General features: G+C 34.3%; 2 protein-coding genes across 4 annotated transcripts in view; one reads left to right on the forward strand and one right to left on the reverse strand.

Moving 5' to 3' along the window:
- Positions 1–215: 215 nt before the first annotated feature.
- The window catches only part of LOC128184630 (toll-like receptor 6), a 41,427-nt gene continuing 14,291 nt past the window's right edge, over positions 216–27,351 (reverse strand). For both annotated transcript variants that reach the window (XM_052854186.1, XM_052854187.1), the window contains one exon: positions 216–334. The gene's annotated coding sequence lies outside the window, so the exon portion shown is untranslated. The remainder of the gene's footprint in view (positions 335–27,351) is intronic.
- On the forward strand, positions 429–26,713 carry LOC128184634 (uncharacterized). Of its 2 annotated transcripts, XM_052854193.1 has the most exons (8): positions 429–530; positions 8,095–8,190; positions 10,429–10,519; positions 11,949–12,031; positions 20,191–20,325; positions 23,088–23,178; positions 23,568–23,746; positions 25,971–26,713. In XM_052854193.1, the coding sequence occupies exons 2-8, from the start codon at positions 8,146–8,148 to the stop codon at positions 26,163–26,165; spliced, it is 819 nt and encodes a 272-aa protein (XP_052710153.1). In that variant the 5' UTR covers positions 429–530; positions 8,095–8,145; the 3' UTR covers positions 26,166–26,713. The 2 variants fall into 2 exon arrangements, with proteins under 2 accessions (XP_052710153.1, XP_052710152.1); XM_052854192.1 differs by lacking the exon at positions 429–530 and having other exon boundaries at positions 7,976–8,190.

A 27,351-nucleotide genomic window follows, 5' to 3' on the forward strand; every position in this document is an offset into this window, starting at 1 on the left:
AATACCCAGTGAGGTTCCTCAAAGGGTAATCATCTAAATATTATCCCATTATCAGGTATCCAGACCATTTATTTGATACCAAATAAACAGTACCGGTACATGTTTCACAAAAGACAATCTCAAGGCAATTTCTGAAATTCTAATGAAATATTTTCCATGTAAATCATGAAAATATATATCCCATGAAGTACCTCTTTAAATTTCTTTTACACTTACAGTTTTCTCTTATCTACACAGTGCCTCTCTCCCCCGCTTCCTTTACGTCAGAGTTTAAATGTCAGCATTCCCTAGATCTGTACATTGTTTACTTAACGAGCTTCAATAGTTTAAACACCTGAAAAAGAAAAATCTAAATATAGACAATTTCAACATGCGTGACATTACTATTAAGGCTAGGCTCAACTTTCAGACACAAATCTTTAAGCCTAGAGAGCGAAGAGATTTTATTCCCTGGGGACAGTGAAATGTTTAGACTTGCCATTATTTTGTTCAGTCATCAATACCTTGTTTTCCTGCACAGGTAGATTCAGGTGATAGAACATATACCTGGTTATGCCTCAATGAAAACTAATTCAACGTCAGATTCACAGTATAGAGTTTTCCTTTTTTTTTTTATAAGGCTTGAAGTAATTATCAATACCTTATTTACCTGCACAGGTAGATTCAGGTGACATGTACCTGGTCATGCCTCAAGGAAAACCAATTCAAAGTCAGATTGTAAAGAGTTTTCTTTTTCATATGGCTTGAAGTACATGTAAATATTTTGCTGTATTGAATACATGCAGGGTATTTTATAGGATTACAAACATCTTCTGCATGTAGAGTTTACATGTACTGCTAATATTTTTTTTTAATTAGATACTAGAATACAATTTACATGTACTTGTGCTGTAGATGGGGCTATGTGGATCGACTGTCAATATCGACCTGATCGAATGCCTATATTTTTAAGATCCTGCAGATGTAGGGCTTGGTTTGATTCCCTGTCCAGCCACTATTATTTCCTCTTATGATATACATGTAATGTTATTTTCGTTTTAATCTAACAAAAAACTATACATACATGTATATAATTGATGTACATCATGCATGTACAATGTACATCCATCATCTCAATTGCAAAAATCAACATTTGTCCAACAGATCCACTCGAAGTCCTCAGGTCAGACTGGTTTATTAACAGTGGAATTTTACCTTTTATAGCAGCTAGCAATAAACATATAGATTACATGGATCAAATAATCTGTTTCTTCTCTTACCATATCTATTGTACAGAATGAGAGTTACTACATTGTCTATCATACTCTGGACCATACAAACATATTACTTGGTCTCAAGCATACAGTTCAGTTACCAAAAGTTTGCTGGAAACATTTTGCAAAAGAGGTAAAATACCTTTTCCCATTATTTCGCCTACCACTTTGTTTGTACAGAAACTACCTGTAATACTAAAAAATAGCTTTGCCCACAGCTTAGCTTTTGACTTGCACTGGCTCATGTTTGCTTACCTATTTTACCATCACTCCATAACTGGTAAGTAACATATTTACTGGTGTGCGACCAGTTCTCGCCGAATACCATTTCTCGCCTGTACATTGTGACGTCATTTTTCGCATTTAGTTCATGTGTTGATAAAATGACTATACAATGTACTCGCGAGAAATGGTACTCGGCGAGAACTGGTCGCACGCCAGGTATATAGCAGCTTATAACGGGTCATACTAAAACACGCCTGCCGACGCCTGCCGAGGAAAACACGCCTGCCGAGAGAAAACCGCACGCCTGCCGTTTACAGAATGAATTAAATGGACAATTTCTTCTATATTTAGGTTCTCTAAACTAAATTAAAGGACCTGGCACAAAAAAAAAAATTTTCTGATGATTATTTAGATCAAAATTAATAAAAATATGCAATTTACCTGACGACTTGTTAACTCGTACATGGATTTCGTACGCCCGCCGAGAAAATTAGCACGCCTGCCGCTTATCTAATGGGCTTTTTAAAGAAATTCTTTTATATTTTACCTTAGGTAACTATATCAGTCATCATGCAAATACAAGCTTGGCTTTAAACTCGTTTGTCGTCTAAGAACTCGCATAAATCCGTGTTGGTATGTAAAGAGGGATAACTCGTGGCAGGCGTCTCCGACGCCCGCCGAGAGAAAACCATACGCCTGCCGTTTTTCAAATAGATTATTTTAATTTTTTCTTCGGTATTTCAATTCAACCAGCTAAACTGATAATCATGATGTAAAAAATCTGAGTTTATAGCTAGAAATTAACACAAAATCATTAAAAAATGCAAATGACAGGACAGGTCGTACGTAGATTTCGTACGCCTGCCGAGAAAATACGCCTGCCGAGAAAATATGCATGCCCTCCTTGTATCTATGCCCTTAATTTAAACCATTGTCTTTGAAATGTTATTTTAATCAACTAGATAAACAATCTTAATAATAAAAATATGGATTTATACCAATTTGTCAACATAAAATCGAAAAAAATAATTCTCGTAGATATCAAGGAGAGATAACTCTTGGCTAAAGTTTTTTCCGAGAAAATTGGAAGGACTTTTTCTTGTTCATTGCATTGTTTTACCAAGTTTTATGATCGTCATAAGAATATGGATCAAAGCCAACTTATAGGATCTTATACATATAGGTATGTTAATTTCAAATGATATATTATTAATAATGTATACGTTAATTAGTTGTGTACAACATCATGAACATGCGCGGATCCAGAAATTTTTTCCAGGGGGGGTCCGAAGGATAATTGTGTTTGCCAGGGGGGGGGGGGGGGGGGGGGGGGGGGGTCCGAGGCATATTTTCGCGATAATTTTACTATGTAAATTTAATAAATTTTCATTTTCCAGGGGGGGTCGGGACCCCCCCCCCCCCCCCGACCCCCCCCCCCCCCCTCCTCTAGATCCGCGCATGATGAACATGTAAAAGCACTTTTAGTGATTAGGCTAATAGGTCTTGCATATATTTCATAATGAATGAAGATCCATGATGCTTCAGATGTATTAAGGCTTTCTAGTCATGGTTTTCATCCATTGGGATGGACAGTTCTCAACATACTGTGAATTTTTCTCCAAAATAAGATCAGCTTTAGGCTTTCAATTTCCTGTTGAAAAAATTGTATTTGGAACTGATGAGGAACAAGCTATGGTTAATGCAGTCAAAACTATCTTTCCAAATTCACAGCACATTTTATGTACTAGACATTTAAAAGAAAATGCTCAAAGAAACATGCTTAACCAAAACATTTCTGAAAAAAATAGAAGTCAGGTTATTTCTGCGGTATTTGGACCTAATGGTTTACTATACTCTGGTTCGCGCATGGAATTTTTAGAAAAAGAGAAAGAAATTTTAGAACAATTTAATGACTTAGGAATAAAGTATTTAGAAGACAAACTTATTCCAACAATCAGAGAAAAGATTTTCCTCCCACGACTTAAAAATCCAATTATCCCACCAGACTGGAAAAATAACAACTGTGAATCAATGAATCATAAAATTAAACAGTTGGGGGACTGGCGCGTTTCAAAAGTCCCAGAACTGGTAGAACGCCTCCAAAATATCCATGAAAGCCAGCTTTTGGAAATCCGTGGTGCCCTTCATGGTAGAGGAAATCTTGAATTAGCAGACAGAGCAAAAATTCTTAGGGTCACTCATGAGTTTTGGCTTAGCATGGATAGTGACCGTCGAAAGAAATTCTTCAATAAATTCATAAAATTTAGGCCCCGTGTAAACACTGTCGAGTCTTCAGATGGCCTGCTAGAAATACCTACTTCTTCTCGATTGGCTAAAAAACCGGGACAAGTCAAACGTATTAGAAATACTAAAACTCTTTCAATGAACAAGCGCCCTAAGATTTAGAATGACGACTGACCTTGACATGACCTAAAGGGTAGGAAGATATTTTTTGGTGATTTTTTTTTTTTTGGTCATTTTCTTTATTTCTCTCCCGCTTAGATAGGACCGAGTCAATAAAGAAATGACCATTTTAGAGTAATAATTTTAAGATAGGAGAATTTTGGGGAATTTTTTTTGGGTAACTTTTTTATTTCTCTCCCCCTTAGATGGGACCGAGTAAATAAAGAGGTTGAATTGGAAGGGTTTTTCTTTTATATTTAACTCATAATTTTTATTTATCTATTTATTTATTTATTTAAAAAAAAAAGGGTCCTTTAGTAGAACCACGTCCACGCCGTAGGACCTGGGAACACAAAATTTGTGGCTAGGAGTTCTACACCTTTTCATATGCAGATATTATAAGATAAATAAATCAGAAAGTTATTTTAATTTTTGGTGTCTGCTTTTTTTTTTCATCAGTTTCAAGATAAAAAATTTTCATTTGAATTTACATTCAATATTCAAAAGCTTCATTTCCAAATATTTCTTATATTTTTCATAGTAAATGAATGAGGCATAATGATTTGATTTATGTATTCAATTCAATTTGGCTTTTTGTTTTGGCATTTTTTTTTTTATTTTTTTTTTACAAATTTTACTGAAATTATGGCTCTACAACAAGGAGGCCTCCACGTGGCTAGAGCTGGAAACATGTGGAGATTACGGATAAATGAAAATTCATAATTTCCACATGGCTAACGTCCTTTCTTATGAATGTTTCATGCTATCACTTTATTTAAACTGTAACAAATAGAACACAGTAAATTTTTAAAAATCCTAATGTATATTATTTAAAATCAACTATATTTTCTATATAGGATTATATGTATATACATTACATGTATAATACTTTATGATTACTTTCATTGTATCATTCGTTTCTAAATTTCACAACAATGTTATATATTCTATATTTCATTCAAAGACATTAATTCGAGTTTTAATTTAAATCGTTTGTATCAAATATTGACCATCTAAAAAATAAGTTCAAGTTTATGAAAAGTCCAATAAATCCAAAGATGTGTGTAGAGGTCTGTGTGCTACAAGTAACCTTCTTATGTAACTGTCAATATCCTGGGTACCAGACATATATACAAAAGGTGTGAACGTAACAGGTGTGTTAATTAATTATCAATGTGTGTGTATACACAACGATGGGAAAGTGTGTAAGTTGGGGACTAACACCCACCTACACATACCCCCCCCCCCCCCCCCCCCCCACCTTACATTTACCTTGATTTTGATCATAAACATACAAGAAATCATGCACTGATTGACAGATTGTGTACACCTGTTTCTGTCACATTGGACAAGGGGGGTTGATAGCAATTAAATTTTATGCATCAGTTCACTTTATTCTGGTTAATTGGGACTGGTCATAGTCATCAATAGTATGCACCAGTATGTTTAAATGTTCAACAGAAAACAGTTCTATGATGTCATAATATGCATGTTGTAAAAATGTAGACCCATGCTTTGAACTCATTAGCAGATTTAAAATACCACAAGAACCACTCGCTTTAAGCTGTCTTAATACGAGGATGTATAGTTCAGGTCTTCAAAAATTTTCCCCATTTATAGTCAACATCCCAACGCTTTGATGGAATATTGGTAAAATAAATAATTGTGTAAAGCAATTAATTAGCATGTACTTCAACAGACACTATTTAATTCAGATAGTTAACACGTTTTAATTAACCCTTTCTTTCTCTATTAGAACCGTTCAGTAACAATGACAACGAACTTTATTCTCAGAACTGAATTTACAGTGTAGAGAAAATGCTTATGTACAGTATGTATACAAACTACAATACATATATACAATAGATGAAAATCATTGGTACAGGCATGATGAATGGTTAACAGATATAATTGAACCAAGAGAGCTATAATATATGTATACATCAGTACATTTGAAGAAGTAGTGAAATTCATCCCCAATTTCATTGCAGGCACATAATTTACAAATTCTGTTTTCTCTAGGAATATTAAACCATGCATCTACCTATCTCAATTGGTAATTTAGCATTACCTGTTCTGAAATTACAATATTTCATGCATATATATAAAGGTATATATAGTTCTGTTGGCAAAGTCAATGAATACTTTTCAAAATCAGTGATTTTTTAAAAATCGTATAATTCAAACCTTTGGGAGAATTATGTACCTCGCTATACCATGATTGCTTAAATTGCCATGGTGTAATAAAATATTGTATACTTTTAACCAGGGTATGTTTATTGTGTTTTGATACCACATATATATATATGTCAATCCACATTGATTTAAAGTTTTCTTAATGGCTACGCACCATGGGTTATTAAAATTCTTCAATACATTAAATAAAAAGATTTGTTGACAATTCTGAGGTCTGGAAATTAACTATAATTCACCCCAGAAGGAAATCGTTCTAACTTTATAAATTTCATTAATTGTTAAGGGGTATCTTCCAAGATACCCATATACCATAATTAAGTTTGGTGTTGACGTTCTCAGGTTCATTATATGAATGTTAAATTTCTCAAGGAGATTGGTGTTATGAAAACATGTTTGCACTTGTATTATAATTACATTTTGGTACTTAATGACACCGTGATAGTAAACTTGAAACAGGTGTCAACGTAAAGAAGGATTTACAATGGCTTTTTTTAAATAAATTACCAAAAGAATATTAATGTCTGTTCACCCCATTAATTCTTTTTTTATCAAGATTTGTGAGGATATTTAAGAGAAACAGCAGTTACAGAAAATTCATCCAGAGCACATAGTTTTTATTTATTTATTTTTTTTTTTTCAATAATTTTATTGGCTCCCCATATTAATATTAATGTTTGGTTTTGAGTGATCAAAAAACCATAAACCATGTATATACCATAAAGTAAATAAACGCCACGATGTATTTAACTTTTATTCCTTCATTCAAATTTATGAGTATTAATTAAAAGTATAATTTAAAGATCACGGTGGAATACAACAAAAATAAACCGGCAGGCGTATTTTCTCGGCAGGCGTACGAAATCTACGTACGACCTATCCTGTCATTTGCATTTTTTAATGATTTTGTGTTAATTTCTAACTATAAACTCAGATTTTTTACATCATGATCATCAGTTTAGCTGGTTGAATTGAAATACCGAAGAAAAAATTAAAATAATCTATTTGAAAAACGGCAGGCGTATGGTTTTCTCTCGGCGGGCGTCGGAGACGCCTGCCACGAGTTATCCCTCTTTACATACCAACACGGATTTATGCGAGTTCTTGGACGACAAACGAGTTTAAAGCCAAGCCTGTATTTGCTTGATGACTGATATAGTTACCTAAGGTAAAATATAAAAGAATTTTTTTAAAAACACCATTAGATAAGCGGCAGGCGTGCTAATTTTCTCGGCAGGCGTACGAAATCCATGTACGAGTTAACAAGTCGTCAGGTAAATCGCATATTTTTATTAATTTTGATCTAAATAATCATCATAAAAAATTTTTTTTGGTGCCAGGTCCTTTAATTTAGTTTAGAGAAACTAAATACAGAAGAAATTGTCCATTTAATTCATTCTGTAAACGGCAGGCGTGCGGTTTTCTCTCGGCAGGCGTGTTTTCCTCGGCAGGCGTCGGCAGGCGTGTTTTAGTATGACCGGCTTATAACAGCTGAGGAAAGCACAGCAACAAGTACATTACATCATAGGGTACTTAAATATTACTGCTTTATGTACATTAACTTAACTGTGCAGTCTTTTGAAAGTAATAGGACAGATTATACCCAAGTTATATTGTTATTCTCTGCTTCTGTATTATACCAAACACAAAGCATGAGCATTGCGAAATGAAGCTTATACGGGCCTATAGTATAGAGGAGTATAGGCATTAGACCTTGGCTCCACACAAGACGTTTAATTACTTGTTTCAGTTGTTTGAGGTTAAAAAAAATGAATATTTGACTATCAATTTTGTCCTTTTAAATATTCAAGATCATACCTTCATTTATTAAAAGCGTAAAGCTGTTATTTACGTAGAATTCTGAACCCTTACCCTGTACTTCTTGTTTACACTCCAACGAGCAACTGGTATCTCGAGCCCGATAATTATTGCCACGTGTGCTCGAAGGAAAAGTGAAACTGCATGACAGTTAGAATCCTTGTGTATTATGATTTTACGATCGGCTTACTTTTTATTGCAGTTTCATAGACAAACACTGACACCACTCGCCAGCCTGACAGGATTTCGAAGCATGTCAGATCAAGTGCATGGTACAGCAAAGACAGGGTTTGTTGATGTAAGATTTTCTCTTGGCACAGTCTGCAGAAATTATACGTACCGGTAAAATTGTTGCCGCTAGTTTATGTTATATTCACATTAGAAAGGTAATTCTGAACTTTTATTAAAATCGAATGAAATGTGAAGAAAGAGAAAAGTTGAAAATAAAATGTTGGCCAGCTTATAGCTACATTATATTCTCTCTCTCTCTCTCTCTCTCTCTCTCTCTCTCTCTCTCTCTCTCTCTCTCACGCTTTTATTTTTCAGACACTCACAGAGATTTAAACTATATGAAACTATGATAAAAACTTGGCATTCTCGTGATATTATGCAAAAAAGTGGAAACAGGGATTTATGTACTTGCGTCAGGTCTCGCTAAAAATTTAAGCGCCCGAGAGCGCCCGGGATAATAAAATCGCATGAGGAGCAAAAATAGGCGCCCAGGAGATTATTTATGTTAGTTTATTAGAAATCTGTCAAGATATTATGTTTATTTCACATTTGCTCAATTACATAACCGAGTGAGCAAAAGTCGCCAAGAACGATAATTCCAGTATAAAGATTATATACACGGCTATATAGCGGAAATACCCCAATGTCTTATGGAAATTTTACATTAATAAAAAACGTTACAAACAATTCTAATCTAGGGATGAGGTTGTTTGCCGGTATCTGTTTACATTTTTTAAACAAGATTTTAATTTAGATACCGTTACCCAGCTCTTTCCACATGGAGGCTGCCTTGTTAAGAGCGATAATTTTGAATTAAAAAATAGTAAAAAATAATAAAGCCAAAGATTGTGTTGAATTGACAATGGGGATAAATTTGACAATTTTATAACTAACAAAGTTGATGGGTAATGTTTGAAATATCGTGACATGCTATATGAGATGGTGCAGAGGGGACATTATATGACAGCATTGTGTATTTCTTTATCCTGTACCCTGCTAGTCCGCACCACAGGTAACAAACGGACTCAGCTGTGATACCACTACCTGTCAGGTGAATAATTGGATTATGACACGCGATTTTACAATTTATAGTTGTCTTTCTTGTTTGCTGCATCATTAAAATTCCCCGGATTTTTATTCTAGTGTATGCATACATATTAACAATAAAACTTTTTAGACCAATCTTAAAAGAATCTAGGATCCCGGGCGCGTATATTTGCTTCTCGGGCGCTCCCAGGTGCATTTTATAATATCCCAGGCGCTCCTGGGCGCTTTTTAGTGAGACCGCCCGCGTCGGCAAGTCAGAAATAGGAATCTATTTAGATCAGCACCTTGCAAATAATACAATGATAGCTAGCTTTTGGGCAATGAATAATTGCGCAAGATAGCTCAGTTGGTAGAGCATCTGACTAGATTTAGGGGGCCCAGGTTCATATCCAAGTCTGGTCTGTCATTATTTCTCGCATCCCATTACCTTTGGTGCTATGACCAACCCCCTGGTACTATAGTCTGTCCAAAGATATCCTAAATACAGATTTTGCTTAATTGCTTGATATTTATAAATACCCCAGGGTTCAAACGATGTTCATTCAAAAGTATGAAAAATTTCCAAGATTTCTCAGTCGAAACGCCCCTGTTAGCTGATCAGGTTTCAATACAATGCTAAAAAATGGGGATTATGTATTGCAACAAGCCCGGATGATACAATGAAAAATTGTGCAATGTATTCCAGGTGTATTCTGAATGGAGAAAAGATGTAAACATTCCCCATTATAAATCTCTGTAATGAATCTGTTTTTGTTCCTGTGAATTTTTCCGAGTGAAAGATGATAATGTGTCAATGAAATTATGTGGGAAATTATCCCTTTTAACTATTTCAATTGCACTTCTTTCACAGGTATGTGTATTTTAATTAAAAATTGTCCAAATGTGCTGCATAAATATCTTGGGACTGACTATAACAGGTTAAATCCTGCAAGGGGAAGAGCCTGGGGTAATCATTGGGGACAAGGAATGTGGCAGTCAGACTGGTTGGAATACCCGCACCAGATAGCTCAGTTGGTAGAGCACCTGACTAGAGATTCAGGGGGCCTCGGGGTTCGAATCCCAGTCTGGTCCGTCATTATTTGTTTTCAGTCCCATCACATAGCAAGGTAGCTACTAGCTACATGTAGAATACCTGTTATTTTAAAAGATTTAAATGCAACAAAAGGAATTAAAACCAAGTTTCACATGCTACTACATATATCTAAAAAAAAAAAAGAACAAAACCATTATCATAATTGAAAGTGGCTGTAATTTTTAGGGAGAAAACTATGACAGATTCCGGCCCTCTTATACAGATGAAGTAGTGAAGATAATTACCTCCATCATTACTGACAGTCAAACAGGCAAAGGTAAGCATTGGTAGAATTATATTTATTTGTGCTTCATTGGCTTTACGGACAAGACTTAGGGCCGTTACACACGATAAGGTCTGCCTTACAAGTCTAAAACTTACGTTTTTGCAAGCCTTATGTGTCTAGTGTCCACACGCCAAGGCGAGCCTTACATGATTATAAACATCATTTTCATAATTCACATGTGTTTTTGTTTTTTCTAAACATTACAAAAAATCGAGGACGACATTATTACTGTAGCAGCAGTTATTTTAATGGCTAAAGCTATTAAAATAATCAAAAAGAGGAAACGGGTAAACAGATGTTATGGACATAATTGTCTTTATATATATTATCATAGCATGTGGTCTCTCAAATATACCCACGTGTACAGTTGATATAAAGAGACTGATATTAGGGTAAATGATTTTCATTGGCTATGATACAAAACTCAGCTAAGTCTTGTTTTAGGAAGTAGAGCAGTGCTCTATTCGTAAGTTTGACCTGTAAGGCTAGCAAAAACATGTATTAAGGGTGTACACACGGTGAGGCAAGAACTTAAGTTTCAAGACTTGTAAGGCAAGCCTTATCGTATGTACCGGCCCTTAGTCTTAGGGTGTTTTCACATGAGACAGCAACTGTTGTTTTGTGAGGTACAGCAGAAGGTATTAGTTGCTGCTGAGGGATAAAGTAATTACATAGCTATTGTTCAAATGCTCAATTTAGATAAATGTTTAATTATATGAAAGCTCTTTTTTTTAGTTGAAAAGTTTGTTCAAAACAAGTTGAGTTATGGCACTTTGAATATATCAGTAACTCAATGCATGTGGAGAACAATGGGAGAAATAATTCTTATGAAATAATAATGACCAAAATTTGGTCCCAGGCCCCCCCCCCCCCCCCCAAATCTCTATTCCAAGTGCTCTATCAAATGAGCTATCTAGCACCTGTATTTGAACCGGTCTGGTTGTAACATATCCCCCCCCCCCCCCCTCTTTAAATGATCTTTGCCCTCAAAGATCACCCCAGGCTCTTTCCCCTGGCAAGAACTAGCTAACCTGTCAGTTCCAGGGGTTGGTCATGGCACCAAATGTAATGGGATGGGGAAATAATGGCGGACCTGACATTGAGATTCGAATCTGGGACCTCTGAATCTCTAGTCATGTGCTTTAGGAACTGAGCTATTTGGCCCAGGTTGGAATTCTGGTCTGGTTTGTTATTACATGTATTTCTCCCATCTTGTTACACATCATTAACCTGAAAAGTCCTTGATGAAATTTCTGGAAATTAAAATGAATGGTAGCTGTTGATTAGTAAGAGTTATGAAGACTTACCTGAGCATGGGCAAATGGCAAATTATTTCACAGTAGTGTTGAGTTGAATTTATTTTACTCAGTGTATTAATTAATTTTTTGCTATAATAGATAAATAAATCATGTTTTTGCAGATAATAATTTGCAGTACGACTGTGTTGAGTTAGGTGCAGGTACTGGAAAACTGACCAAGAAACTTTTAAATGAGCTATCACAGGTATGAAACAAATCCAAGCATTATTTTTATGCTTCAATTTTTAGTTTTGAACTACCGGTAGTTGATCTACAATAATTAATTTTGGCAAGCAAGAAGTCAATTTTAATCAAATTTTATAGAAATTGGCACTTGATCTTAAACTATTTAGAACCATTTTTAAAAGAGCTTGGACTTTGGGTAGTTGTGTCAAACAGCAATGTGATGTTGGCCTGTCTATTTCATTGCTAGCCACTCAGCCATGGCTCTTTGAAATCAATTTGTCTGGACCTACATGTAAGACTACACAATCAGTGCATATTTTGCTTGAATCCAGCGTCACTGTTAACTTGTTTTTGACTCAAGAAATTTATAGCTACGTCCTACCAAAAGTCGAAGGTCTTGTTAAAGTGGTTCTAAAATAAGCAAGTAGAGTTTAATTGCAAATCTCACAGATATTTACCTCATCCATACATGTATAGTATTTGGTTTATGAAATACTGAAAGAGTTATCCACCTTAGATCAGGTTATAGATCTGAACAGATAAACAAAACACATACAAGAAAAGAGTTGTTATACAAATGATATTCAATAAATGCTCACTGTCAGTGTACAAAAACAATTTTATTTTATTTTTTATCTGTAGACGTCTTTCCTTATTCCAGTCAACTTTTAGAGTACACTGCATTTGTAAAACTGCATGCTATATGGAAAGGGATTTTTTTTTTAACCTGGACTTAATTTGTAAAGCAAACCATCCAAGTCCAACCACTTCGTAGTACCCAACCACCATCAGATTAATTTTTGTGTGGTTTAAGATGATTTATATATACCTGAACTACAGGTATAACAACATTAAAGCTGACATGAATTCATAAATATGCATTATTTCCCTTTTATCTCCGACTACCGCCATATTAGTTGGCGATTTCTATTGTTCTGTTCATCGCTACACACCCCCTATATAAGACCGAAAGCACTATTCATGCTTCACCGCATTCAGGTATTTCATTCACCCGAACATGTTACCTTGGACGAAAAGACGTGTAGAAACGCGTTTTGAACAAAAATAATATGACAACCACTGCACTGGCAAGGAATATCCAATGAACGACGAAACAAGACAAACTGAAATCCAGACACAGATACTTAAAAAATCCTCGATAATTGTAGACCGTTTTCCTGTATATTTTATAACGTTGCACATGCGCAATCACACACTGTGGCAGATCGAACATTGTCAGTGATCGCACGGATTTTTTTTGTGTAGAAACCGATGGAAACGATGTTACATTGTTACTTTCTTGGATTTACTATCATCTACTGTGTTGGATGCAGTGCCGCCGCGGTTTTCGAAAAGATACAGACGTTATGCACTCTGTATGAACGAGACACGTGTTCGATGTCCATGTGAAGTAAGGCAGTACTATTTGTGCAAAATAGTACGGATACCTTGGAAATTCTTTCAAAGAATAAATATATTTTGTATTTTATTGATTGCTGTTTCCTTTATTCTTTCCTACAAAGATTGTACTACAATATGTAGTTCATGCATTTAGAAGTCCGTGTAACCTGAATGCCTCGATCGGAAAGCAACCGACCGTAACTTTCTCGACCGGTATATATACCCCAGTGGCAGTAGAGGAGCGATCAAAACTAATATGGCGACAAAACGCTTTTATGAGTTCATGTCAGCTTTAAGAAATAAAAATGCTTCTTTTGGATCTCAGGATAAAATCCATTAAAAATTGTTATACATTTTCAAATTTTGTTTTTTGGCACAGAAAGCACTGAGCATATTGATTTTAGAATGTACATTTAGATCTATAGACAACACAGATTTATTTTGTAATTTTAAAATGTCTTGTTTATTGCCGATTTTAAGAAAAACTTAGACATATTATACCTGAGGGTAACCTTAAAAATAGAAGATTAAGATTAGAAAGGTTGTTTATTCTCTGATGTGAATTATTGTTGCTCTTGCAAGTCTCAATGCCAGTAATTGTTTTTCTTTGCCATTGGATCACTGAATAAACAAGTCACACAAGAAACAAATTAATTCGGCAGCCACAGACAAGTGATTGTCAGAGTTTTCATATCTGACAGAAACTTGATAAAGTTTCAGAGAAAATGGCCCCATAAATCACAGGGGATGAAGAACAAGTGCTATATCTGTTCAAAGCTGAGAAGACAGTGAAGGAGATTACTGTCTACTGTATTGATTGAGGCTGCAAAGGAGGATAGCTTCAATAAATCACTGTTTTCTTTTTGGAGGCTTCTGAAGAAAGATAGCTCGCTTTATTTATCAGGGGTTACAGAATATTTGCTCAATAGAAATTCTCATAAATTAAAAATAATGGATTAAAGCATCAAAGATTTATCTTTTAAATTTAATATATTGGTTAAAATAAATAAATATATATGTTTGTTTAAAAATTTGTTATCTAAAGGTTCATTAATACATTTAATAGTTTTAATTGGTATAAAAAAATACATTGTACAGTATATAAGTGATGCGGGTTAAATATAGATCATTCTGTCATATGAATAAAATCTAAAAATATGTTTGAAGTACAGGGTAAAATTACAGTATAACATTAATATCCTATGTGAATATCGTATTTTATAATAGCTAGTAAGACAATTAAAATATGTATAAATTGATGTAAATGTAAAGAAGCTAGATTTCAGGGTCTTTTTTTTGATAACTCAGAGGATGATTTCTCAGGAAAGAACCTGATACAATGTTCACATACATTGTTAGTATACTTCCCGTGTAGGATATCAATAAAAGTATGAGCTCATATCAAGGAAACCTGATCTCCTTATAAATTATTAATTCTCTGACCTGTTTTTAGCTCACCGAGCTGAAAGCTCAAGTGAGCTATTCTGATCACATTTTGTCTGTCGTCCGTCCATCTGTCTGTCCGTCTGTCTGTAAACTTTTCACATTTTCAACATCTTCTCAAGAACCAATGGGCCAATTTTAACCAAACTTAGCACAAAGCATCCTTAGCCTGAAGGGATTCAAAGTTGTGAAAATTAAGGACCACGCCCTTTTGCAAAGGGAGATAATTAGGAATTTATGAATATTTTCGAGAAATTTTCAAAAATCTTCTTCTCATGAACCATAAGACCAGGAAAGCTAACACTTGTGTGGAAGCATCCTCAGGTAATGTAGATTCGAAGTTGTGAAAATCATGACCCCCGGGGGTAGGGTGGGACCACAATGGGGGGTTGAAGTTTAACATAGGAATATATAGAGTAAATCTTTAAAAATCTTCTTCTCAGAAACTAATCAGCCAGGAAAGCTGAAACTTGTGTGAAAGCATCCTCTGGTAGTGTAGATTCAAAGTTTTGAAAATCATGACCCCCGGGAATAGGGTGGGGCCACAATGGGGGTCAAGTTTTACATAGGAATATACCGAGTAAATCTTTAAAAATCTTCTTCTCATGAACCATAAGATCAGGAAAGCTGAAACTTGTGTGGAAGCATCCTCAGGTAATGTAGATTCAAAGGTGTGAAAATCATGACCCCCGTGGGTAGGGTGGGACCACAATGGGGGGTTGAAGTTTAACATAGGAATATATAGAGTAAATCGTTAAAAATCTTCTTCTCAGAAACTAATCAGCCAGGAAAGCTGACACTTGTGTGAAAGCATTCTCAGGTAGTGTAGATTCAAAGTTTTGAAAATCATGACCCCTGGGGGTAGGGTGGGGCCACAATGGGGGGTCAAAGTTTAACATAGGAATATATAGAGTAAATCTTTAAAAATCTTCTTCTCAGAAACTAATCAGCCAGGAAAGCTGAAACTTGTGTGAAAGCATCCTCTGGTAGTGTAGATTCTAAGATGTGAAAATCATGACCCCCAGGAATAGGGTGGGGCCACAATGGGGGCCGAACTTTTACGTAGGAAAATACAGAGCAAATCTTTAAAAATCTTCTTCTCATGAACCATAAGATCAGGAAAGCTGAAACTTGTGTGGAAGCATCCTCAGGTAGTGTAGATACAATGTTGTGAAAATCATGACCCCCGTGGGTAGGATGGGACCACAATGGGGGGGGGGTCAAACTTTTACATAGGAATATATAGAGTAAATCTTTAAAAATGTTCTTCTCAGAAACTAATCAGCCAGGAAAGCTGAAACTTGTGTGGAAGCATCTTCAGGTAGTGTAGATACAAATTTAGGAAAAATATGTCCCCCGGGGGTAGGATGGGGCCACAATGGGGGTTGAAGTTTAATATAGGAACATATAGAGTTAATCTTTAAAAATCTTCTTCTCAGACAATAATCAGCCAGGAAAGCTGAAACTTGTGTGGAAGCATCCTCAGGTAGTGTAGATACAAAGTTGTGAAAATCATGACCCCCGGGGGTAGGGTGGGGCCACAATGGGGGGTCGAAGTTTCACACATGAATATATAGAGTAAATCTTTAAAAATCTTCTTCTCAGAAACTAATCAGCCAGGAAAGCTAAAACTTGTGTGGAAGCATCCTCAGGTAGTGTAGATTCAAAATTGTGAAAATCATGACCCCCGGGGGTAGGGTGGGGCCACAATGGGGGGTTGAAATTAAACATAGGAATATATAGAGTAAATCTTTAAAAATCTTCTTCTCAGAAACTAATCAGCCAGATGATTCTTTATAATTGTTAAGACTTTGGCCCCAGGACAATTCTTTGGCTTTACAAGAAGGTTCAGAGTTTGATGTAGGTTTATATCCCATATATAAACTATTGTTAAGGATCTTTTTGAGAACTGCAATACTCAACATATGATATGACTATAAAATCATCCTGTTAGAAAAGGGACTAATGATTATAAACATAAGAATATCCAGGGGAAAAATGGATTTTATTTTTACAGGATCTACATGTATTAGTGTACATTGTCCAGATAGTTTGTATTAATTATGACTCCATTAAGCTGATTTTATTATACCTATTGTTCCTCAGGTGAGCGATGTGGCCCATGGGCCTCTTGTTCATTTTTTACATACTGCTATCAAGTTAAAATGTCCTGCTCAAATTTAAGGAAGTTTTTTTTTTAGCAGAAATTGTAAAAGCAATTAAAGTGGATAGTTATGACATTTTTATCACCTCACATCATGTATTTTTAATTGAACTGAACTGCAATATACAATTTTGATACATCTTGTTCATTATTTACATTTACAATAAATACTGGTTTCTGCTCTTCATTATCACATATCTGTTGAAATATAAATATTGATACCACACACAAACAAATTTTGGGGTATATGTAGGAATAACCTAATGTCTGCCTATCCATCTGTCCATTCATCTATCCTTATGTACAATCTTGTTTGATCCATATCTCTCTTATGGAGGAACACTGGAAGTCCTAAAAAATTATGACCTCAGAGTGTGTCATGATTTTGACCCAAGGTCATTTGAGCAAGTTCAAGGTCACTTTAGGAAAAATGCAAATTTGATTCTGGTCCATGTTTTTCTTATGGAGGAATATTGGAAGCTCTTACTTCACAAAACATTGCTTATAACCTGAGGGTACGTCATGATTTTGATGAAGGATCATACTGGGCAAGTTCAAGGTCACTAGAACGATGTGCAAAATTTTCTTTTTGAAAAACATTGGAAGTTCATACATTACACAAAAAATGCTTATGACCTGAGGGTGTGTCATGTTTTTGACCCAATGTCATATATGCAAGTTCAAGGTCATTGTTTAAAAAAATGCATAATTCCTCTCTAGGTAATATCTTGTAATGAAAAATGATTGGAAGTTCATAAACATTTGACACAAAGATTGCTTGTGACCTGTTAACATGTCCTGACCTTAAGCTTTGGTCATTTGTGCAAGTTCAAGGTTGCTATAAGAAAAATGGTGTATCCATTACTTTCCAATAGAAAAATACTTGAGTTATTATATTATTTATGAGCTTGCTCACTGTACCTCTAGTTTAAACTGTTTCTCAGAAATTACTTTAAAATATTTATGACTGGATTTGATATGTTGAAATTGAAAATTGCAACTATTATGAAGGAGAGCATACTAGTTATATTTTATGAATCCCAACATACTACATGTACTACTTGAAATACTGGGTTAAAGATTTACAGACTGATTTAAACATTTTCTTCTCTACACAGGGGCAATATTAGTATATAATTATTCTGTAATCAAGACTATGAACATGCAGGTCCATTGTGCATTAAATTTCATATTTCATGACCCCATATTGTGCAGGGTCAAGTTTCTAATGTTCTGATGAAAGGGCAAGGAAATCTATACAGTTTACTCATTCTGTTGTAAATACACACTTTCTTCACATTTTTATACCCCCCGCAAACAAAGTTTGGGGGGGTATATAGGAATCACCTTGTCCGTCCGTCCGTCTGTCCGTCTGTCTGTCTGTCTGTCTGTCCGTCTGTCTGTGCAATCGTGTCCGGTCCATATCTTTCTTATGGGGAAATATTGGAAGTTCTTACTTCACACAAAGATTGCTTATGACCTAAGGGTGTGTCATGACCTTGACCCAAGGTCATTCGGGCAAGGTCAAGGTCACTGGCAGAAAAAGTGCAAAATTCGTGTTCGGTCCATATCTTTCTTATGGGGAAACATTGGAAGTTCTTACTTCACACAAAGATTGCTTATGACCTAAGGGTGTGTCATGACCTTGACCCAAGGTCATTCGGGCAAGGTCAAGGTCACTGGCAGAAAAAGTGCAAAATTCATGTCCGGTCCATACCTTTCTTATGGGGAAACATTGGAAGTTCTTACTTCACACAAAGATTGCTTATGACCTAAGGGTGTGTCATGACCTTGACCCAAGGTCATTCGGGCAAGGTCAAGGTCACTGGCAGAAAAAAAGCAAAATTCGTGTCCGGTCCATATCTTTCTAATGGGGAAACATTGGAACTTCTTACTTCACACAAAGATTGCTTATGACCTAAGAGTGTGTCATGACCTTGACCCAAGGTCATTTGGGCAAGGTTAAGGTCACTGGCAGAAAAAAAGCAAAATTCGTGTCCGGTCCATATCTTTCTTATGGAGAAACATTGGAAGTTCTTACTTCACACAAAGATTGCTTATGACCTAAGGGTGTGTCATGACCTTGACCCAAGGTCAATTGAGAAAGTTCAAGGTCATTGTTTCAAAAAAGCTAAATTCTGTCTGTGTCATGTTTTGTATTAATGGAAATATTAGAAGCTAAAAATTAACAGTTTTCAAAAATAAAGCAGTTGTTATTTATAGAAAATGGACAGTGAAATAGATTCATCCAATATTTTCTATAATAGCAAAAATACACGCGTTATGATTTTTATCTTAGCGGGGGGTATCAATTGTGAGCTTGCTCACAGTACCTCTAGTTTTCTGTTTGAAATGAAAACCTTTAGAAATAATGAATAATGTCTTTCTTAAGTACATGTACCATGTAATTTCTTTATCCTTGGTAAAAAATGATTGCTGCAGGTGTTCAATTTCATTTTACTTATATTGTGGAAGGTTTTCATTTTATTGATTGATCTAGGATTGCATGGGGTGAATTGCATTTAGTTCTTGTAGGGTTGCTTAAAATTCTGATGGGGCTAAAGGTCTATGAACCTCTTGTTGTCTGCACTTTTTTCAGTAGACTATATCTCAAATAAAAAAAAATTGCCATTTTTGCGAATAAGTTTTAAAAACATTCTTTGCAATTGCAATGTATTTAAACAAAATTCCCTGTTAAAATGAACTCAAAAATACAAATCATATCAGAATAATATAAAACATGATATTTAGGTTTGGAAACTTCTCAGAATGAGTTATGTTGAATCTCTTTCAGTTTATTATGACTGTAATGACAGGTGCTTATGCTCAAGTGTCTTCTAAAGGGATTTCAAATAAGAGAGGAGAATCATTTAGATGGGACACAATTTGCAAATAAATTGAAGCAATGCAGATAAGATAATTGTTAAAGAACATCACATACAGTGCCCTCCAGAGGATTTGAACCTTAGTAACCTTTGTGTTAGTAAATTCTTATGACCATAGAGACAAAGCATGTAATAATCTTCATAGGGATTCGAGAACAAACCAAATGATAAGCCTTCAGGACGATACTCCCTATGAATCACATTTTGTTATTTCAGCATCACTGATAAGTGTCATGAAGGAGGTTTATTTAAAACGCCAGTACAGTCATTTTATGCAATTTCCAGGTCAGCAAGACTAGATACCTAGCAACAGACCCGATGGATGGTTTTTTAGGAACGTTAAGGAGGAACTGCCCACAACCTCTGAACACTAAAGTTTGCAGTGCAGATAACATCCCTCTTCCTTCTGAGAGTGTACAGGTAATTATGTTTGAAAATATTAGGCTCCTCTCATGGGAAAATCCCTGTGTTAACACCTTATAAATCTCAGTTGACAGCACTTAATCAAAGTTGAAGTTTTTTCATATATTTTGTGAAGGAGGCTGGGAACCAGTTTTTCTTTAAAATAATTTGGGGTTTGAAGTAGGGTGGAATTTCCTAATTGCAAGCTTGGTTGATATTAAGGCCCTGCATGTCAATCTCCCATGTATGTGTGACTATACATTAAAGGCCTTAATTTATACCCAAACCAATGATTGTCTCCTGCATAAAACCTGATTACATTTATTTTGCATTATTCATCCCAATGAATAGACAAATTGCTTCTAAATAACATACACCTGCTACAGTAGCTATGCATTTTATCTGTCCCTAGATGAATAATACAAAGGAATGCACTTAGCTTTTGTTGGTGTTAGTCATATTGTCAAGAGAAGCAATTGCCTGAAGAAAAAGAATAAATGTCACAGCATCAAATAGTAACAAATTAAAAATTGAGAAATTTTTCAGATAGCAGCGACCATTGTTGTCAGGGAAGAGTGTTTGATCAAATATGAATGAAATCCCTCCAAATCTTTTTTTTTAAATCATTTATTTATGAAATTTGTTAAATTCTTGTTTCAATGTATCCATGAGCTTTTAGTTGCTTTTAGTTGCTTCATGGCAAGATTACATAATTTTGAGTAAAATGTTTGCTCTTCTTATGAAAGCTTTTTACTCATTTTTCACACATTGCTCTCTCAAAAGAGTGGATTAATTGCCATGGAATTTGGCATGTCGTGTGTGAAATGTTGTAAAAGTAACCAACCAGTGTGTTTAATGTTTAAACAAAGTTGAATTTGATAACAAAAATTCAAATACTGTTATTACAGGAAGGAGAAATTGTAGTACGTCTCTATGACTTTACAAATTTACACTAAAGATGATCATAAGATCATGGTTGAAAATTCTATTTTACCATTACTTGGTAATGAGTCTAGCAATCTCGGATTCCTGAGTCCCTTTGTGTTGAGTTTAGAGATATTTGATACATTTTCTCATGATTTGTAACCATTGATTAAAGGGTCATGGTCGCAATTATAGTCAAAATTAGTTTTTTCAATTTTAATGTTTACAATGCTTTAATAAGACATTTTTTATAGGCAACCAAAATTTTAGTTACATTCATTGAGTTATATGCAAGTTGCAGCTCAAGCTTACGTCTGAGGGTTGTTCGGAAATTATTGAGACAACACTGATATTTCCCTTTCTAAGTGACGAATTTGACGAACATTGGCATGAACTTTGAAGGAACCTTAACAAATAATTGAAGAAAGTACATGTAATATTTAAAAAATGTTTAATATTTTGTTTACAACGGTAGTTAACAAATCGGTGGTCGGGGAACCCGGCGCAAGCATAAACTCGGAGAATAAGAAAACTAAAACATTGTCTATCTAAGTGTCCGCAAACTTACAGCTCATACTAAAAGAAATCAGATTATATACGTTCATTTTGCAATTTATTGTGACTAACTTTTGATTAAGTTTCATTAGTGTTTGAGTTGAAATACGGATATGGTACCGATATATTTACCAAGCAATAGGAATTTGAAAACGACGGTATATAGAAATTTGACGTCAAGGCGGCACAGCGAATGTACATCAAATTGATGGAAATTTTGGAAAAAAGACCTTTTAATGCCACCCAATTGCTTTAATAAAAACTATCTGATGGCAAGGGATAGAAAACTTCAGTTTATAGTCTTTTTTACTAATTGTTTAGCTAGAATTCAGACAAAGTGACTAAATATCAAGTACTTTTTACACACTAACTGATGTCAATACATTTTGTAGTTCTAAAATATGTACACAGAATCACTGTAGGAGACATTTCACAGTAATTTGACTTTCGGTTAGAAATGACCCGATTTTTTTTCCACAAAAATCAAGAATGGAGAGAATATGCGAATGTTGACATCTTGAAATGTAAATAAAAGATGAGAAATGAAGAATTTATTCTAATTTCACATTGTTTGTTAGGTTTTTAAAGCATATTTAGGATCAATAGGAAGCATTAAAATGACGTTGCAGTGGTAAGTTTGCGGTTGCGCCGGGTAACTGGGCGATGACAATTTGGTCAGTTTACCAGGAATGATCTAATCATGCTATGGACAATAATTATTTTTACATTGGTAAACTCTATCCTGGTGTACGTTTTGGTGAAATTTTAAGGGTTTATCTTTTTCCCCCAGGAAATAAGAGTAAATGTCTCAATAATTTCCGAACAACCCTCATACAATTCTTTGCTATGTAAAAAAAAGCTTTTGTTTGCATTTTGAATGTTGAAATGAATGTGTTCAATGTCAGGAACTGTTTTATTATTTATGCTCAAATGAATAGGAATACAAACAAATTATTTTGAAAATGTTTTTACAGGTATTTTGAACCTTTGTAAACAAAAACAGGACACGAGCCTTGTTTACATGACAAAGAATCGTGAGCCCTATATCTTGCTTATAACTTAATGACTGACTCTCAAATTTCATTTTTTGTTATTATAGAAATGCATTCCTAAAGCATTTTGAATAATGAAAACAGAAAAGTAGAATTTGACCAAAATTGTGACCATGCCCCCTTAAAGGATTCATATTCAACAGATATCAAGATAGAATCTATGGTTCATGAGCACCAAGGAAAAGTCAGTTTTAAGTTTTTATTTTAAATTATGTTGTGTACTTACATGTATGTCTATGGTCATTTCAGACAGTTATAGCGGCCCAGTGTTTCCACTGGTTTGCAAATACAGCATCAATAACTGAAATAAATAGGATACTAACAGCCTCTGGAAAATTCAGTAGGTATACATGTTTAAATATATATTCATCAATGAAAGCATTCTTTCAATTTTGAAAGTCCCTCTAATTAACCTAATAAAAGTATAGTCTGTATGTTGCACCTTATACATGTATAAGAGTGCATGGTTGATATATAAAGTCTAAATGGATACACTTGTAGTGGTTTTGTGGTGTTGAAAATTGTTTTTCTTTTGCCAGTTATGTTCGTGCCAAATATATATCTGTAATAAGACCTTTCTGAGTCATTAACCTTTTGTTGATTAAGAAATACCTGCATGCAAAGTGCATATATATACCATAACCTTCATGTTCTTTTTTATAGAAATTAAAGTGTATGAATAATCTAGCCACGCACTTTAACTTGCGTTAATTTTTCTTTTAAATCCAGTAATGGTGTGGAACAACAAAGATTGGAAAGTCCCATGGATCAAAGACATGGAAGAAATACTGACACGTTACTATGGTGACACTCCACGAGCTGTATCCTACCAATGGAAAACAGCCATTGAAAATTGCTCCCAATTTCGATGTGTTCGCCATTCATTCCTCCCTGGTACCCAACTACAGGTACATGTAAAGAGTAAAACCCTGTAATATCCTCATATTGCTTACATTTAGCTTACCTGAGTGACACAGGTTATTATTATCATTGACCACTTACTTGTCTGTCCTCATTTGCTTGTTTTTTGTTAAGTGTTCATCACTGACAATTATTTACTACTTCTGGATATTTTACTTTGACCAAACTTGTCATAATTTGATATGACACATTTGTAGGAAGAGGGGGACATAGAATTTTTAAGTATGAATTTTCAATCCTCAATGGACTTAAATTTTGGGTAAAAACTGAAAGCATGATGCAATCTTTTCTACTCCTGTACATCAAAACCATCTGCTCTACTAATAAGGCATTTAGCAAAAAAAAAATATATGCTAATCAAGAGAGCTTTTACTGATGTTAACTGTGATCTATTAATTGTGTAGTGACAGTTCATTAATTTCTTCAGCATCAGAACTGTGAAAAAATAAAACTTCTACATATCATGCATAACGGATAAATTTTTAACCTGTCATCCTTTCCTATTCAATTCCCTCTCCATCCCCACTTTAATGATTTAACATTTGACCAATTTTGAAAACATGTTCTGCATGATATTCTTCCGATGGTGTTTATCAAGATGCATTGAGTTGTAGTTTAGCAAATGCTAACTGGGTTATTCCTCCTCCCATAAGTAAATTAAATTGATTAGATAATTAGACCTAAGGGCTATTAGACCATTGAAATAGTTTAATATCAGACTGTTTTCTCAAAACAATTTTATTGATCATTGCTTGTGTAGAGTTGTGTTATCCTCAGGTAGCCAATAAGGCCCATGGGCCTCTTATTTGTCATTTATTGAATTTATTCATTTAAAAAATGTTTTTACAAAAAGAAAGTAAAGTATACATGTAAATCCTGTACTATGAAAAAGGATACAATTTATTGGTACATATGTAAATTTCAGAGATATGTAAGTTTTATGTGGTTCCTGACCTTTTTAAAAACATTTTTGATTTATAGTAGTCATACATGTTCTTCAATGAACAAATCAGGCAGTACTCATTTTTCAGAAAAAAATGCCATTTATCAGTGTGTTATAATTGTTATATTACTAATTCCAGATATAACCAAATACAGTTATAGCAAAGTAAATTTACAGGGTCATACAAGTTTGTTTTGTCCAAGTTATGGAGTAAATGTAGATGCTGTTGAACCTTTAATTGTCAGCAGTGTTGATCTTTGATTTGCCATGCAACATACAAGATCACTATACACATACAACAACAATTATTCTAAAACTATCAGACTCATAAACTAAATGAATGCAATGAAACAGGTTGTCTAAATATGGATAATTAAATACCAGGTATACAATTATCACAAGACGATAAAAAACCAAGGTAAACTTCCTTTTAGTCTTTTGTTACCTAAAAAAATATGGAAACCCGGAAACTTGTGTAAAAACGATTGATAAAATGTTTATTTCCACTATTCCAAATGAATCCTATTACGGTTTAACCCTTGATTGTGTGTCTGTCTGTGTGTCAGTCCATTACTAATTTCTGTCACATTTTTCTCAGCAACTATTTATTACAGATGCTTAAAGTTTAACACACTCTTTGTTTAGGAATGCCATATGATGAGATTTAATTTTGTAGCAATCAGACATCAACTTTCTGTTAAATTTCATTTTATCTTGTTTATCTTTGCCATACCTTGGCTTTAAGGGATACAGTAAAATATGCATATGATAAACTTGAAGTTTGCTATCAAATTGCCATATAGATTTATTGATGCAAGCATCATAGAGAGTGAACCTACAAGTAGAAGATGTGAATAACAATTAATCAAATGCCTGGTAATCCTTAATACATTTTAATGTATTAATTAATTACCAGCGAGTCTATAAATTCAAAGATGATTTTTTAATTATGTTCTGAGAGAATGTAATGCATAACAATTTTTGTGGCATTAAAAAGTTCAAAAAACGCAAAGCTTTCAACATGTACCAATCTGATTACCTCCCCCCCCCCCCCCCCCCCCCAAAGCTTCTTTTCTCCTTACACCCTACGAGTTTGGACAGGGGATATGTTTCAATGTGCTGGAAATGCCCAATGATGTTTATTTTAAGATGTATTGCTTAAGTTTTACGTGATATGAACTAAGCATTGTGGAATGTTTGTGTTGTGTATATTGAACACCTGTAGATGTGATTCATCAGTTTCGGTTCTGGATTCACATTTTTACTAGGGGCGTAGTGAGGATGTAATCGGCCATTTCTCATCAATCAGTGTCATTGCATCTCTGGAAAAGGAGGAGAAGAAACTAGTCCAAGGAGAGATGAAAAGAGTTCTGGACAAGCACGGACTCGTGTCAGAAAAGGATGACATTGTTATCCCATTTCACACCGAAGTTTATGTAGCTGAGAAAGTTCATTGTTGCTAGACACAGAAAATTGTGGAGTAAATTAAAACAGCAAAGTATAGATAGATAACCAGTAGGCTACATTTATAAACACACATCAATTACTGCATGTCTTGATTAATTCAAAACATCAATATTTTTTATGATTGCATTTATTTTAAAAAGCACTTTTAATCTCAAATTCTATTGCTGATAAATGATGATTTTTTGTTACAACTCATGTATTTACTTAATTGTATTCTAGTAAAGTGTTTACTTGGCATGTGTAAGTAAGTACTAGGAGATCCATGTGCAAATTTACTGAAAGCAGTTCAGATGATTTAAATTATATTTTGACAATAACTGTTGCTGACAGATCAAACTTTTAAAATGTGAAGATTAAGTGAATTGTAGAAAATTAACAATAAACAATGAAATTTGGTGTTCAAAAATTATTACATGTATTACATTGAAAATATTAATGATTTTTAGGAATAATCATTTTTTAAGATTTTAGAATAATGATATTTCTGAGTTACAATGTATGTATCTTAAAAAAATGTGCGATTTTAATAAATGGATGAGTTAGTTCTGAGTATTTTATATAAGCTAAGTTTACATTTATCATGATAAAAATGTCAGTGACATGATAGCTTGCTTATACATGTATATGTATGGTACAGGTACACCATATTTGTCAAAATACCAAAAAAGGTCTAATCTTTATGTATGATCTGTTTTTAATGTTTTTTCCTTAAGAAAGACTAAAGCACATGCATTTTTCTGCTGTCTATTTTTTGAAAAACTGAATAGCATCCATACAAGTGCATGCTGCTAAAAACACCAAACTAATTTAGCATATCATGCATATCCGACCAATACACATGTCAACATTTTTCATCTTCCACAAATAAATGTAAACATACATGTAGTTGCTTTAAAGGCCTTATCACATATACATAAAAACTTGTCAACTGTAATCTATTGCAGAAACTTAATTGTTATTTGTTAAGAATTTGTTTGGGGGTTTTTTAAGAAAAAAAGGTAAAATTATATAAACACTTTTAAAACTTTTATATATTTTTTCACAAAATAATATGTCAGGTACATGTAATAAACAAAAGACCCAGGGGGCACATAGCTCACCTGATGATAAGTGATAGCAAACTGTCATTACTTTGTAGTGAAACAAAATTAATACATTGGTACACATGCACAAGTAATTTTG

This window comes from Crassostrea angulata, chromosome 5 (genome assembly GCF_025612915.1).
Source record: "Crassostrea angulata isolate pt1a10 chromosome 5, ASM2561291v2, whole genome shotgun sequence".
NCBI lineage: Eukaryota > Metazoa > Mollusca > Bivalvia > Ostreida > Ostreidae > Magallana > Magallana angulata.

Coding starts and splice junctions, on each gene's coding strand:
- LOC128184634 (XM_052854192.1), top strand. CDS start 8,062: ATGATTTTACGATCGGCTTACTTTTTATTGCAGTTTCATAGACAAACA. Junction 12,032..20,190: donor TTTTAAATGAGCTATCACAG/GTATGAAACAAA, acceptor TGCAATTTCCAG/GTCAGCAAGACTAGATACCT. Junction 23,179..23,567: donor AACAGCCTCTGGAAAATTCA/GTAGGTATACAT, acceptor TTTTAAATCCAG/TAATGGTGTGGAACAACAAA.